The sequence below is a fragment of the Copadichromis virginalis genome, linkage group LG20 (genome assembly GCF_057382275.1).
Source record: "Copadichromis virginalis isolate Kocher_CV1m ecotype Utaka linkage group LG20, C_Virginalis_male_GT1.1, whole genome shotgun sequence".
In the NCBI taxonomy this organism is placed as follows: domain Eukaryota; kingdom Metazoa; phylum Chordata; class Actinopteri; order Cichliformes; family Cichlidae; genus Copadichromis; species Copadichromis virginalis.
Window position 1 is genome coordinate 1,643,808 of NC_140637.1, and position 13,401 is coordinate 1,657,208.

At 41.4% G+C, this 13,401-nt stretch overlaps 1 protein-coding gene across 2 annotated transcripts; it reads right to left on the reverse strand.

Moving 5' to 3' along the window:
- Positions 1–1,277: 1,277 nt before the first annotated feature.
- On the reverse strand, positions 1,278–4,881 carry fkbpl (FKBP prolyl isomerase like). 2 transcript variants are annotated; one of them, XM_085444584.1, is made up of 4 exons: positions 4,721–4,881; positions 3,724–3,876; positions 3,336–3,634; positions 1,278–2,047 (listed from the first exon to the last, which is right to left on the reverse strand). In XM_085444584.1, the coding sequence occupies exons 2-4, from the start codon at positions 3,872–3,874 to the stop codon at positions 1,379–1,381; spliced, it is 1,119 nt and encodes a 372-aa protein (XP_085300710.1). In that variant the 5' UTR covers positions 3,875–3,876; positions 4,721–4,881; the 3' UTR covers positions 1,278–1,378. The 2 variants fall into 2 exon arrangements, with proteins under 2 accessions (XP_085300710.1, XP_085300709.1); XM_085444583.1 differs by having other exon boundaries at positions 3,715–3,876.
- Positions 4,882–13,401: the final 8,520 nt, after the last annotated feature.

Sequence of the window (13,401 nt, forward strand, 5' to 3'; positions counted from 1 at the left end):
TGTGATTTCTGAGTAATATTACAGTAAATCTGGGTAAAACCTGGCCCAGAGGTAAAGTAGGTGTCCGAGAAGAGGATTGTGTTGAAAGCTTGGCATCAACTTTTAAGAATGATTTTTAATGAATTTTTGAATATGCAACCAGACTGTCACGATGGCTGTATTGGGCTGTTCCATTGTAATTTGTGTGTGCGCGCGCGAGTCTAGGCTTTCAGTCGAAAGGCGAAAAGGCGCTACCGTAAAGACTGGTGTAAAAGCGCAAGGAAATTTATGCGGCGGATAGGAGGCGGCTGGCTTGACCGCGGCTCACAAATGACGGCTCACTTTACCGCGGTCTTGGACCGGCAAAAGTGACCCGAAACAGGCACTCTGGTGGAGTTACTTTGTGTGTGTGTTTATAAGTAGTTTTAAACCTTGTGATCCACAAAACAGCATAACAGTAAAATAAGAACTGACTGCTCAGTGCGGAGCAGCGGCTTCGCTCATGCGCGATTCATTTGCAGTTTGGACGCATAGGTGTGAACATCTCCTGCAGCTGGGGGAGGACTATCCTCCGCCCGTGAGCGCTTTAGCACGGGTGAGGTGCCCACGGCAGCACCGCTGCTTGTTCAGAGTAAGAGCAACACGCTCTTTCACGTCAAAAAGTCGTCATAAACAAGTCTCCAATAACACCAGAAAAAGTCGCCAGATTTGTCACTAGTCGCTTTTTAGAAAAAAAAGTTGCTAAGGGGCCTGAAAACTCGCTAAATATAGCGACAAAGTCGCTAAGTTGGCAACACTGGTTTTTCTTTTACAAGAAATAAAACAAAAAATTAGACCACCACCCAGTGTAGGGTTTCTGCCATAGCTGCCCTGGCATGCTTTCCCCAGCCGGTACCAGGCTTTGGCACAGCCGGGTTCCAGCTGAGTGGCTTTAGCAGCATTGGCCTTAGCCCGCTCTGGTTGGTTCAGCACTGGTAACTACCAAAATCATTTCTTATGTTAGCGTGGTTAATCTACCGGTGTGAAGGAGGATTTGTATCAAAATTATATTATAATGCTAAAGTATAATTATTGTTGTTATCCATGCATTTTTAAAGCTGAAAAAAAATAAATAGGGGGCAATGAGGGAATTGATGTAGACCATAATATAAAAGATAGGCTACAAAGAAATGTTGTCATGGTGTCATTTGTCTCTTTCTCCTGCAACTACAATTCCAAATAAACCTTCTGACGTGTGATTTCTACCTTCGTGCATCTCTCACAAGAAAGGAAGAACAGAGTTGGAGGAGAAACATGAATCAACATCACAGTGGCTTTATTTTAGATCGAGGCAGTGGTTGTTAATGCACTTACATTTAATGGGGAATCATGAGAACACACATTTCTCTCTACTGATATTTTATCTTGAGCTGAACATTTTGCTTAGTCTCAGTCCCAGCTGTGCATTTGTTGCTTTCTCTCTACTTGCAATATCTTTAAGCGCTTTCAGAGCAGCAGGCATTTCTGGCTGCAGCTCCAGCAGTTTCCTAAATGCCTGTTTGGCCTCTTCCAATTCATTCACAATCTGGCATGCTTTCCCCAGCCGGTACCAGGCTTTGGCACAGCCGGGTTCCAGCTGAGTGGCTTTAGCAGCATTGGCCTTAGCCCGCTCTGGTTGGTTCAGTTTTAGCTGGCACAGGGACAAGTTGGAGTGGAGGTCAGCTTTCATTTTGTTGAGTTCTTCAGCTGAAGGATCATGTGTTTCCAGAGTTGCTTCTCTCTGCTCCTCAGCTTCATACTCCCATCCCTTTTTCGCCACATCTCTAACGTGATTACAAAAAGTGATGACTAGTTTCATGGCCTTGCTGTAGCTGTCCGCGGCCCCCCACAAATCCTCGCTCCTGAATCTCACTCCGCCCGTGTCCTTGTGTGACTTGACCCATTCCCATTTTTCACCAGGAGACATCTCCCAGGCTTCCTTGCCTGGTGTGAAAGCTTGCAATTCCACTGTGGCAAAAAAGGGAAGGCTTTCATCTGAGGGGTGGGGAACAGCAGCATCTGGTCCAGTTTCCAAAGGAGAAAGCTGTATCTGGGTAGCAAAATACAATGTTAAGACCTTTCATCTTTACACGGTTGACAGTTAAAAACAAAACCAAGGATAAACACGACAGAGCATCGGTCATTTAGCCATCACGATTTCATCAAGAAAGATGAAGGGAAAGATCATTTAAACAAAACAGTATTTACACAGGTTGAGAGAAATGTGTGTTTTAGGATGAGCTATCAAATGATGGTCAGCCAGAAATTAGAGATATTAATTTAAGTTACAAAGAGTATTTTTAAGGTGTTCGGGGGGAGAAGACAACAGAAGGAAATTTTACTTTAAGCATCAGCTAGCTAGGACAACACAAAGATTATTGAGTCCAACGATTAGGAGTATACGACTGTGGAAGTCTCTTCATTATAATTTAAAGAGTTGTATAAATTTATATTGTTTTAAAAAGTGTTACATGTCTAAAACGATAACTCAATATGAAGAATGTGAATGAAATTGGAGTTAATTGAAAAAGGATCCATTATTTTTTTGCCTCGTTTATTTTATATATATATTATTCTGGTATATTCTGATTGGAAATGTGTTGTTAGGACCGGAGATAAATGTTAATGTTAGTTTGTTCCTTGACTTCTGGTGCCCACTTGCAATATAAGTTGGATTGTAGATAGGCAGCAGGGTTTAATAAGAATATTTTCTTCTTCCTGCTGCTTTTCACACGTGGTTGCAGTGCTTTACTGATAGAAAGTGTGGTTGGTTTGTCTGAAAGAACTAACTGTGCAAACTGTTGACCAAGTGTGGAATAAATAAATAAATAAGAAACACTGTGGAGGTCAAGCAGTGCCAAAATTAAAGAAATTAAATACATCTATCAATAAGGGGCAAATGTGTCACAAATTAATTAATGCTGAAATAATTAATTAAATTTCAATTTATTAAAATATCAATTAATTTTATTTTACACATATTTAATTATTTGTCTATTTAATTCATTTTTTCATGGCTCCTTTGCTGCAGGGAATCAAGAAACAATTTAAATCATCACTGCGGCTCGTCAACTGACCCTGACGTCTGATTGGTTATCATTTACTGCAAGCTAAGATTGATCCCAGACTTGATACAGTGGACTTGGAGACAGATATCCCAGAATGCATATAGTACAGAATACAAACTGTAAAGAAAGTTTTCAAATACTCCTGTTTCTGTGACACCAAATACACTTTAAGCTTTTCTTATTTCATGAAGTTTACATTTATTTTTTCTGCCTCATCCATCAAAAAACAGAATACTGAAACAAAGACTTCAATACTCAGTTAAATCTTACCTCACACTTCTCCCCAGCTCTCATTCCCTCCAAACACGCCTCTGTGATATCACACTGACCATCCCCTAGCCTCAGTGTTGTCCAGTCACCCAGTGGGACCTGCAGCACAGAGTCTTTACACCTCACAAAGGGTGTGGTACCAGATTCAGTAAGTTCAGCGGTGAACGGATCAGGCTGGGCTGGCAGCTTCTCACCTGTTTTTTCACATGCTACATTCTCTGCTTCATCATTGTTAGCTTTGAGACGCACTTGGACTCTACACAGCGAACCCAACCTTGGACAATTATTTGATGAAATTGCTGTAAGATACAAAGAAATATTTGTTAGCTGGAGTAAAGAAAACTCATTCATTATAACAAGGAACAAATGAGTATCATACGTGTTACACCTGCTGGATCAGAAGCTGTCTGCTGACTGTTTAGTCGCTTTTGGTGGACCTTCCAGAGGCCTCGGGGACACACAGAGACCCAGGAGGTGTTGCAAACGCTATCATGATCACTTTCAGTATGTAGTGTTTCTGGAGGGTAATCGGGCTCCATCACTGGATAAAATAATAAGAAAGAAAAGTTTACCACATGTTATGTTCATACATTCATTTAAGACAAGCTTTGTAAGGTCACATGACACGACCATCTTTATTCTTCAACATAGCTCGAAGTCTGTTAGCCAAGCTTTTCTCATTTCTTTACTTTTTCAGGAACATTTGTCCAGGTTTCTTACAGGACATTTAAAGCTCTTCTCTGGATGTTGGCTGCTTTTCAGAATACTTGTGTGTTTTTCCATTCAGGTATGCTTTTAGTGCCTTGCAGTGTGTTTGGGATCATTGCAATTCAGAAAAATGAAGCTGTTGTGAATCAGATCCTTTCAACATGATAGCGCACGATGGATCTAAATCTGACTGTACTTTTTTGCATTTATATTTCCTTCAATTTTGAGAAACTCACAACACATCGTGTCTCAAATGCCGCACAAAACCATTACCGAACCCTCACCGTGTTTTATAGATGGATGTGGACACTTACTGCACCTCTCTCAGGCTCTGTGTCAGCGCTTTGCTGGATACAACCTTTGCATGATTCTTTTTAAGGACACACTGCAAGTCCATTAGATTTAAGCAACCATACTGTTATTACTGCAATGTTACAAAGCTGACTGTTGACAACAATCACCAACAGGTCAGGGACATTCAACTAAGCGTCGCCAATGCTACTACTGATAGATAGCACTGTTTTAGCTAGCACGCACATTAACACGCCCCAGTAACGTTAGAACGATAACTAGCATCAGGTAGCTATCGTGCAAGTCCACAGGACCTGAATTTAACTATTCTACATTATACGAGCGATAGTCAGTTGGTGCCTATAGCTCACAAATGTCCAACTTACCTCATATAAATGCATAAAAGTTGGCATCTGCTATTCCAATAATCTAAAAGAAATAAAGATGGCAGATTACCAGTGATGACACGAAAACAAACACCTTACAGTGATCGCTTTCTTCTTCGCTTTCTGTTAGTGCGGCTTCTTCTTCTTCTTTGTGTGTAGTGGCGGATGAAAGGCAACTGCTATGTTCCGCCCCCTACCGCACTGAAGTATATTTATGTTGGCTGTTTCAGCGATAGCCGAAATGTAGGCCCCTTTACGCGCCCTCGTGGGCCATGAAGGTATTGCAGGTGGGCAAAAACCCAAGCAATCATGTGTTACCTGCAAATATCACCTGCTCATATACTTCAAATGATTACAATGAAATAGTTTTTATTACTTTTTTAAGTTAATAAAATAATGTCAATATTACATGCTTCAGATCATCAGGCAAATTTTAACATTAGACAAAGATAACTGGAGTATTTACAGAATGGAGTTATCATAATTGGAAATGACTATGGCAAATATAAACATGCAAATAGATTTTTTTCACAGGACTGTATGTCTGGCACATTTCTGAAGTTCACATCTCAGAAAGTTGTTCACCCCAATGTTCAGCACAAAGTTACGCCCATGCACTGGTGTCCCTGGGAGGACCAAAACATTTGAATTTTTAATACTACTAATCGGTCAGAAATACAAAACAATGAGGTCATACCATTAAGGAAAAAGTTGATTGGTTAAGTCATAAAAAATTGGATTGATTAACCCCCCCCAAATCATTGATATTTCACAATTGTCATAACAGTAGGATGATGCACAGAATTTGAGAATTGCACCAAAGCAACTCAGAATGTTTGAAAATTGTAAAGACATAACTTTCCAGTAGGGGTCGCTCTCTCACCAGCAATATAACAGCTGTGATCAGTACAGTATGGGCCACATTGTAGAACCGTGCCCTCTTTATTGACCAGCTGAATGTACTTTAGTTTCAGTTTGTTGCAATGTGATGTTTTTTAAATCGTGCATAAACCCTGTCTGCATGAATTCAGAGTCAAAGAAAGGGAAAAAAAATGCTTTGTTTCACTGAATACAAAAGGCCAGTCCATTTCATTGTGCTTATAGTACACTTTTTTTTTACTGTAGAGGTAAAAGTCATGGTGAAAGCATATAAAAGTTACCCCATGTTGGGGCACTTACATAGTGGCGAGCATGTAAAGTCCACACTGAAGGGCTCCAGTGTGCCAGTGAGTTTGAACCGAGGACCTTCTTGCTCAGAGGTGACACCCTGCCCCATCCCACCGCAGTGAGAGGAGATACATATGAAAAGTTCTGGTTGCATTCTGAAGTGAGCTGTTGTCCTGCTGACTGTTGCATGCTTATGAAATGGCTTAAAAACGTGAAAAAATGAAGCTGTCATTATACATTTATGACAACAAAATCAAAAGTGCGTCATCTAACTCACCATCTTTTCTGGTTTTCTCACACACAAACCAGAAGCAAAGCTTCTTTAATCTTTCTCCATCCGTTACCCATTCCAATTCTTTCTCTTAACTCTCTTCGGATTCTGGTATTGACCCTCTCCTTCAACCCCCCTCACCTTCCTATTGGCTCCCACTGACTTCCCAGCTGGCCTCTTGTGAAACATCCCTGTGGGTAAGTTCAGAAGCATGTATCCCAGGCCGCTCCACGTTCCCTAGAAGGGCGGTAAAACCGGCTTCGAGTTGGGTTCCAGGGAACAGCTGCAAAATCAGGAGCCAGAGCTGAGCACTGCCAGGAGGGCTGGTACGACTTCGGCTCGCCTCTCCGAGGGGTTCAACATGCGTCATTCAGGGAAAAGGTGGAATATGACAGGTGAACAAAAAAAGACAAATCTGCCGGGAAAGAAGAGATAAAAGAGAAAATCAGAACAAAGGAAACAGAGGATAGATGGTCTCCAGAGAACAAGAGAACACCTGCATTGTTTGTGTATGTGTGTTTATTTTAGAGATGGACCGATCCGATATTATGTATCGGTATCGGTCCGATACTGACCTAAATTACTGGATCGGATATCGGAGAAAAATAAAAAATGTAATCCGATCCATTAAATATCACGAAAGCACCTCACAAAACTTGCAACACGCCGTAACTCACCTCAGAACGTCGGAGCAGTATGCATCACGTGATAGAGCGGCTGTGGCATGCGGGACCTGTCGGTGGTCTGGATAGCATGTGGAGCTTCGCTAGCAACCCGGCATTTCATCTCCGACAAAGTTATCCCCGAGAGAAGTAAAGCAAGTGTGTAAGTCCATCTCTGAATGTTTGTAAAGCATTCCTGCGTTAAGCTTAACGAGCGACTGCCTCTCGCTCTCCTGCTGCTACTTCAATCATGAAACTGCTTAACGATCAGCTGATCGGCTTTTCTGTCGTGAGTCTCTCTTGTTTGTTTTTGGTCCACTTTGCGCCAGAAAGAGGAAACCAGCGGCTAAACAACAGCAGCACGTTTAAGCTTGATCAGCTGTTGTTAGAATGTATTTAATATTACTTTCTACTCCAGGATCTTTTTCTACGTAGCTGACGGCTGGTAACTGTGCAGGGGCGGATCTAGCAAAGTTTAGCCAGGGGGGCCGATAGGGCATTAACTGGGAAAAGGGGGCACAAAGACATACTTTTCTTTCTTATTCTCATTTAAAATGTCGAGCTTTTAATAAATAATTATCTGACACCCAAAGTTTTAATTTGATGTAAAATGAATAGAAGTCAATTACTGTATATAGTGACTATTAAGTCTAATATATATACCCTAGTAAGCTATAGTACATTTTCCTTTGGGAAGGTACCATCTGTGCAGTCTGCAATTTTGTTGAAGAAAGATGTTGAATCTATTTAATATTTCTTGAAAAATAATTGATTTCTGTGCATTTTTTTCACACTGCATCAAATTAAGGTTGATTACGTCGATTAAGCATCATGAGGTGGCGCGTGAGGGGTGGTTCCCTATTTTTTATTTATTTATTTTTGTTGTTGCTGGGAGTTGGAACCCTATTAGTTAGGTTGCTTAATATTTACGCTAAGTACTCTTTAAAATACCAGAATAGGGAGGATGGTGTAGGTCTAAGTTTATTAGATTGATCAGTATTGCTGAACTATGAAATATTTTTTTTGTATACAGGTATAACAGAATAGCTTTAGTGTAGTTGTTGTTTTAAACTTGAGTATGAACTTGCAGACTTGCAAAATGCAGCAAGATATTTTAAAAAACAGTTTTGTTGATTAAAAAACACTATATCGGATTCATATCGGTATCGGCAGATATCCAAATTTATGATATCGGTATCGGTATCGGACATAAAAAAGTGGTATCGTGCCATCTCTAGTTTATTTGTTAACTTATTTGTTAACCTCTGATTATTAGCAACAACCCCCCACAGTGGGTGTACACAGGTTACTTTTTGCCCCACATTTTATTTGTTCTGTCTGGTCATCCTAGACTGAAGCTCATCAACACTGTGCATTGATGAGAGAATGAGTCTGCCAAGCCCCAAAACTTAATTTCCCAACCATAAACGCTATGCATGGAGCAGGTCTAGCATTCTGCTTGTGTTTGTTTTTTTCCTCATGAAAGCGACGGCTAGCTCGCCTGTAATCCCTCTATCACACATTCCCCAACACTCTCTCGCACACACACACACACACACACACACACACACACACACACACACACACACACACACAAAACCTCTGCGACCCTGGCCGGCCAGAGGCGAACTCGTAAACAGATCGGGCCACGACACAGTGTTTATCCCTCACAGGGAGAGGGACTGCTGCACACACTGCCGTCGCTGAGTGTTTAACCGGAGCTAGTTTTGCTCCCTCTGGCCTGTTTGTTGTTCCTATTGAGAAACATTGACAATAGGATCAGATTTTAAAATGTTAGCTCAGTGTGAAGACAGAACTTTATACTAAGTGGTTCCCATGCTTGTTCACGCATGGGAAAGTCTAGCTATGCTAAAGGAAATCTCATGACTCCTCCACACTGTGACTGTGCTCAAAAATGATAAGTCAAAAAAAAAAAAAGATAAGCCACAAACTTATTGGGCCACTGGGAAAAAGTATAGTGTACAAATGTGGTGTCAATCAAAGAGTGCAATTTATTAAGGTTTCCAGGTCAAGTGGAGATCAAGGCTGATCCTATGGCTGATTAGAACCACTGAAATTATAGGTTCAAGAGAGCTGGTGAAAGGGTGAGAGACATTGTTTTGCCACTAACATGATGCATATCTGGTACGCTGTTTCTCTCACTGTCTTAGATGTGCTGCTTTCGGACAGATCAATACAAAGCAAAGGCGGTCTTGGTCCACAGCCTTGTAATTCAGACTGACTGCCAGCAGAATTGCACAAGAAGTAAAATATTGCTTTTCTCTTCCATTAGCAGTTATGGAGCATAGTCTGCCAGGTCAGAGCCATCTATCTACATTATAACGTCATGATGAGATTGCTTCAACTGCAAGGGGAAAGACAGGCTCTCAGTCGAATTCCCATGTAAGACATAGTATTGCTTGTGTGGCAGATGCGAGTGAGGCTGCTCATTAAAGTCAGGCTCCTCTGAAAATGTTACCTATGCTACTTATTACCAACATTAATAATTGTGCCATCAGGAAGTGAATGGTTTATGGCAGTCTTTGGCAGCATAGAGGAAATGCTAATAATGATTCAACACTTTTTCTGTCTTCAGGATGGGAAGTTCTTTTAACTGACTGACACCTCCCCCTTTACTTAATGCAAGATTAGTCTGTGTATAAAAAGGACATGAATTTTCAGATTTGTGTTTCTCTAAGACCAGCTGAGTTACACCTTAATGTTTTATGAGAGACTCTTACTCTCTGTTGTTTGAATGCACATGAATCCCTGTACTTGTCCATTTTTTCCATTACTAAACACATTTAAAACACAGCATGCTAATATATATGTGCCCACAAGCAACATGGGGAATCTGGCATTAAGTATGGGTAAATTTTCTTTATCTGGAGCTTAAAGAGGTTCCTTAACTCCATTATAGTGTTTCCCCCTGGGGGGTGCAGTTATAGACTTGGAGCTGCCCAGCTTGCAGCTTGAGTAGAAACCCAATGAGGGGAGGAGATGGCTATCGGGAGCCACAGGGCAGACTTTTTTTTTTCTAATCAATGCACACACTTTAATGGGGCCTTCCTGTGAGGGAGCCTGAGGAGATTCTTTTGACAGTACTTTTATGTGTTTGTTTGCTGGGCTGTGTGTGTGTGTGTGTGTGTGTGTGTGTGTGTGTGGGTGGGTGGTGTGTTCGCTAATCTGAGAGTAACTGAGGGCCATTAGCGTGCACACCAGCACACATCTGGATATACTTCTTCTCAAGCAGTTATACCTTCATAACGTCTGGCAGCCAGTGTGGCCTTTCAGTACCATCTAAGATAAAGCCAGTTAAGCCTCATATCTCACCACCAGTGACTGACTGCCAAGATCTGACCACACACACAAACACACATACACCTGCCACCTGTTCTTGTCTTGCCATAGCTTTTATGCATTATACTTCCACCATTCCCTGTAGATAAAACATTACGTAGTCAGATCAGTCGGTCTTTAAAAGGTGCGCCATTCTTTTTCTTTTTTTATTCCTGGACTCTATTAGAACAGCTCTGAATGATTCAGAGTTCACAGTAATTCCTATTTATCTTAAATTGGGACTTGGTAGAGGTCCTCAGTTGACCCACAATTTGAAAAATGCTCTCCCTTTAACCCATCCTTCTTCTAATTGGCTGCCCTTCACAAACAGAAGGTTTAAACACCAAATGGGTGAGCAAGCTGTTAGCGCATAGTCAAAGCTGTGCGTCTTAGATGACCTGATCTCTTTGTTAGAAACGTTGGTCACAATTAATATGAGCAACCATTTAGCAGTCTTTAAGTGGGTTGAATGTTAAAAATTTATTTGACATATCCATAAAGATTTTGCAGATGTGTTCAGGAAAAGTCTTGTCTGCAGGCCCCCCAAGAGCTAACTCTGTACAGGTGGGATATGCCCATTTTGCATCTCCTCTTAACTTAACTCAGTGATGAATATAAGAGAGCATAGAAGAGATAAAGAGCAGAGACCAGCTGACCAACAAGCCAATAAAAAGGCACCGATTCTGGGATTCAGAAATGACCAGTTGAGGTTTATCCAGGTGTTGGGGTTAAATCAGGGTATGCGGTCTGCAGAAGGGATGAGAGGATCTAATTCAGACCAGACCTGAGTCAAAGTAACAGTTAGGAGCTCTGCGGTGTGTTAACTTGTAGACTGGGCATGTTCTGTCATCTGTGTCTGTCAGTTACACTCAGTGGTTTCATATACTGCTGTCCACAAGCTGCCTGTGGCGAGCCAGACCACATTAATAAGATCAGAGCTTTAAGTCTTCAAACCCGAGGGCTGTGATGCGACCAGCAGAATATCAGCAGGATATGTTGTGTGTGTGTGTGTTGGTTAGACATGGGAAGTTATTGTTAGTGTTTCACAGTTGCTGGTGCTTTAATGCACCATTTGGGAGTTGCACTCCTAAATTTGTTGTATTTCGCAGAGAACAAGGACAGTAAAGGCTTTCTAGAGATCCAATCCAACACTAAGTAGTTGAGTATGTTTGCATGTTTGTGTGGTACTCAAGAGTTGTGATGCATCTGCTGTAGGTTGGAAATCCAAATATTTGTCCTGTTCAGCAAATGGAAAGTGTTGCTTTGAGAATGCCCAGTTTGGTTAATATTTCGCCTCTTAAACACTTTTTTGTGAGTTTTCCTTCAATGACTCAGTATTTCTTTAGTTTAAGCTGTGACGAAACTTTAATAATGAAAGGGGAAATGAGCTTGTTGCAGATGCTGGATAACTTTTGCCTTCCTGATGTTCAGGATCAGCCTTCAGAGTCTATAACTCTAACTAATTGATCAGGGTGCTTCTAATATCTTTGTCCCATATTATGCATTATTATACCTTTATTTCACTATCGGTTTTAATTTCAGAATCAAATTCAATAGGAAGTCATCATTAACTGATTTAAGTCATTTTTAAATCAGAAAAAAAGAATAAATACCCTCCTTGAAAAGACAGTTTCAGCTCTTACACTCTGGAGAAAGAAATAGGGCAGTGTGTGAGTAAAGGTAGAAAAGGCAGAAAAACCCACCCAGTGCTGTCCAACATGCGGAGGGCAGATGCACAGGCGGGCGCACAGGGCTCCAGAGTACAAAAGGCTGATCTAAATAAGACCCAGCTGAAGTTGCCGTTTTTGCCCCAGAGCCAGCCCTCTCCATCTCTTATCATCTTTGTAGGCATCTATTACTAATCCTATCACACCGTTTGACCTCTGACTCCGTGCACAAACCTTTTCACATCTCCCCCCCCTCTTTTGTTCTGTTCTGACCAGGTGTATGTGTGGCAGATCCCAGGGTAGCAGGTAAAGTATAAATCTGTAGCAGCGCTGACAACTCACAGTCTCTGGTTCCCATTTGGTTGTGTGCCCTGCAATCAGTCACTCCTCTGCTCTTTGCTTTCGATTTCTTTCTTCTTCATTCTTCTCTTAGCAGAGATGGTCCCAACACAGATCGCAAAACCAAAGAAATGCAAAACAATTTATATCATCTGTTTCCAAAACATCCACATCCCAACAAATTACATGCTGTCTGATCATTGCTAGTTACCTTCTTCATGAAAGCAGCATCACACATTGATAGTTTTAATGACAACATGAAAAGACTGAGTAAGTATGGTTCCTGACAGGTTGCAGCAGCACCTCTAGGAGGGGATACGTTCCAGCTCGGTTCTCATAGCTCATATCAGCTTGATCAGTGAAACTGCTTAACGTGGACATGTGTTTCTCTCTGCTACAGCGTCTGTTTTAAATCCCATGCAGAGACTGATAAGGCAGTCTGTTTGATTTAAAAGACCTTTAATTTAATGTTCATGCTACGTCATGCAAATTCTGTTGTAGTCTATCTCTATCAGCCTGCAAAAAACTATCTTGATGCTCAATCTTAGTAGATGAAGCAATGCCCCCTTTAAGAAGTTATCTGGTAGTTTCAGAACTGATATTCCAAGAAACACCTGCGCTTATAATTTGCAAAAGTGGTTTTACAGATGAACTCCTGTAAATACTGGGGTGAGTCAGAATGGACATTCTCACATATAACACATAAAATAAATGTCCATGTCAGCCTCATTCTAACGACATAAAACGTTTTGGTTTAGGTGCAGTTGGTGCCTCAGCAAAAGATCTGAGGCAAAAAAACAGATAACAGCCCACCGCCATAGACAGTATTAAAGATGAATGCAATTCTTCTGGTTCTAAAATGCCTTCTAGTTTTATAGAAGTCTATAGAAAAACAACCCTCAGCCCCAGCACCCTCTGGAGAGGAGGCAGAGTTTGCTCTCCAGTGATTTTACCCCTTGGAATGATCAGCTCCACCTAATCCTTTAAAGCTCTGGATGTTCTTGGGTTGACATGCATCTGCAACACTGCATGGATGTTGCGGACTGTGCCCTTCAAACTGGGGTGGGTGTCCCCCTACCCATAAATTGGCTTTTGGAGGTGTATTTCAGATTTAGGGATATCACACTCGGCTCCCTTGGGAAGTGCAGACTACTGGAGAGAAGAGTCCATCTTTGAGATCAACCTCAGATTCTGGACGAACAATGTGGTTTCCTTCTTGGTCATGGAACACCGGAC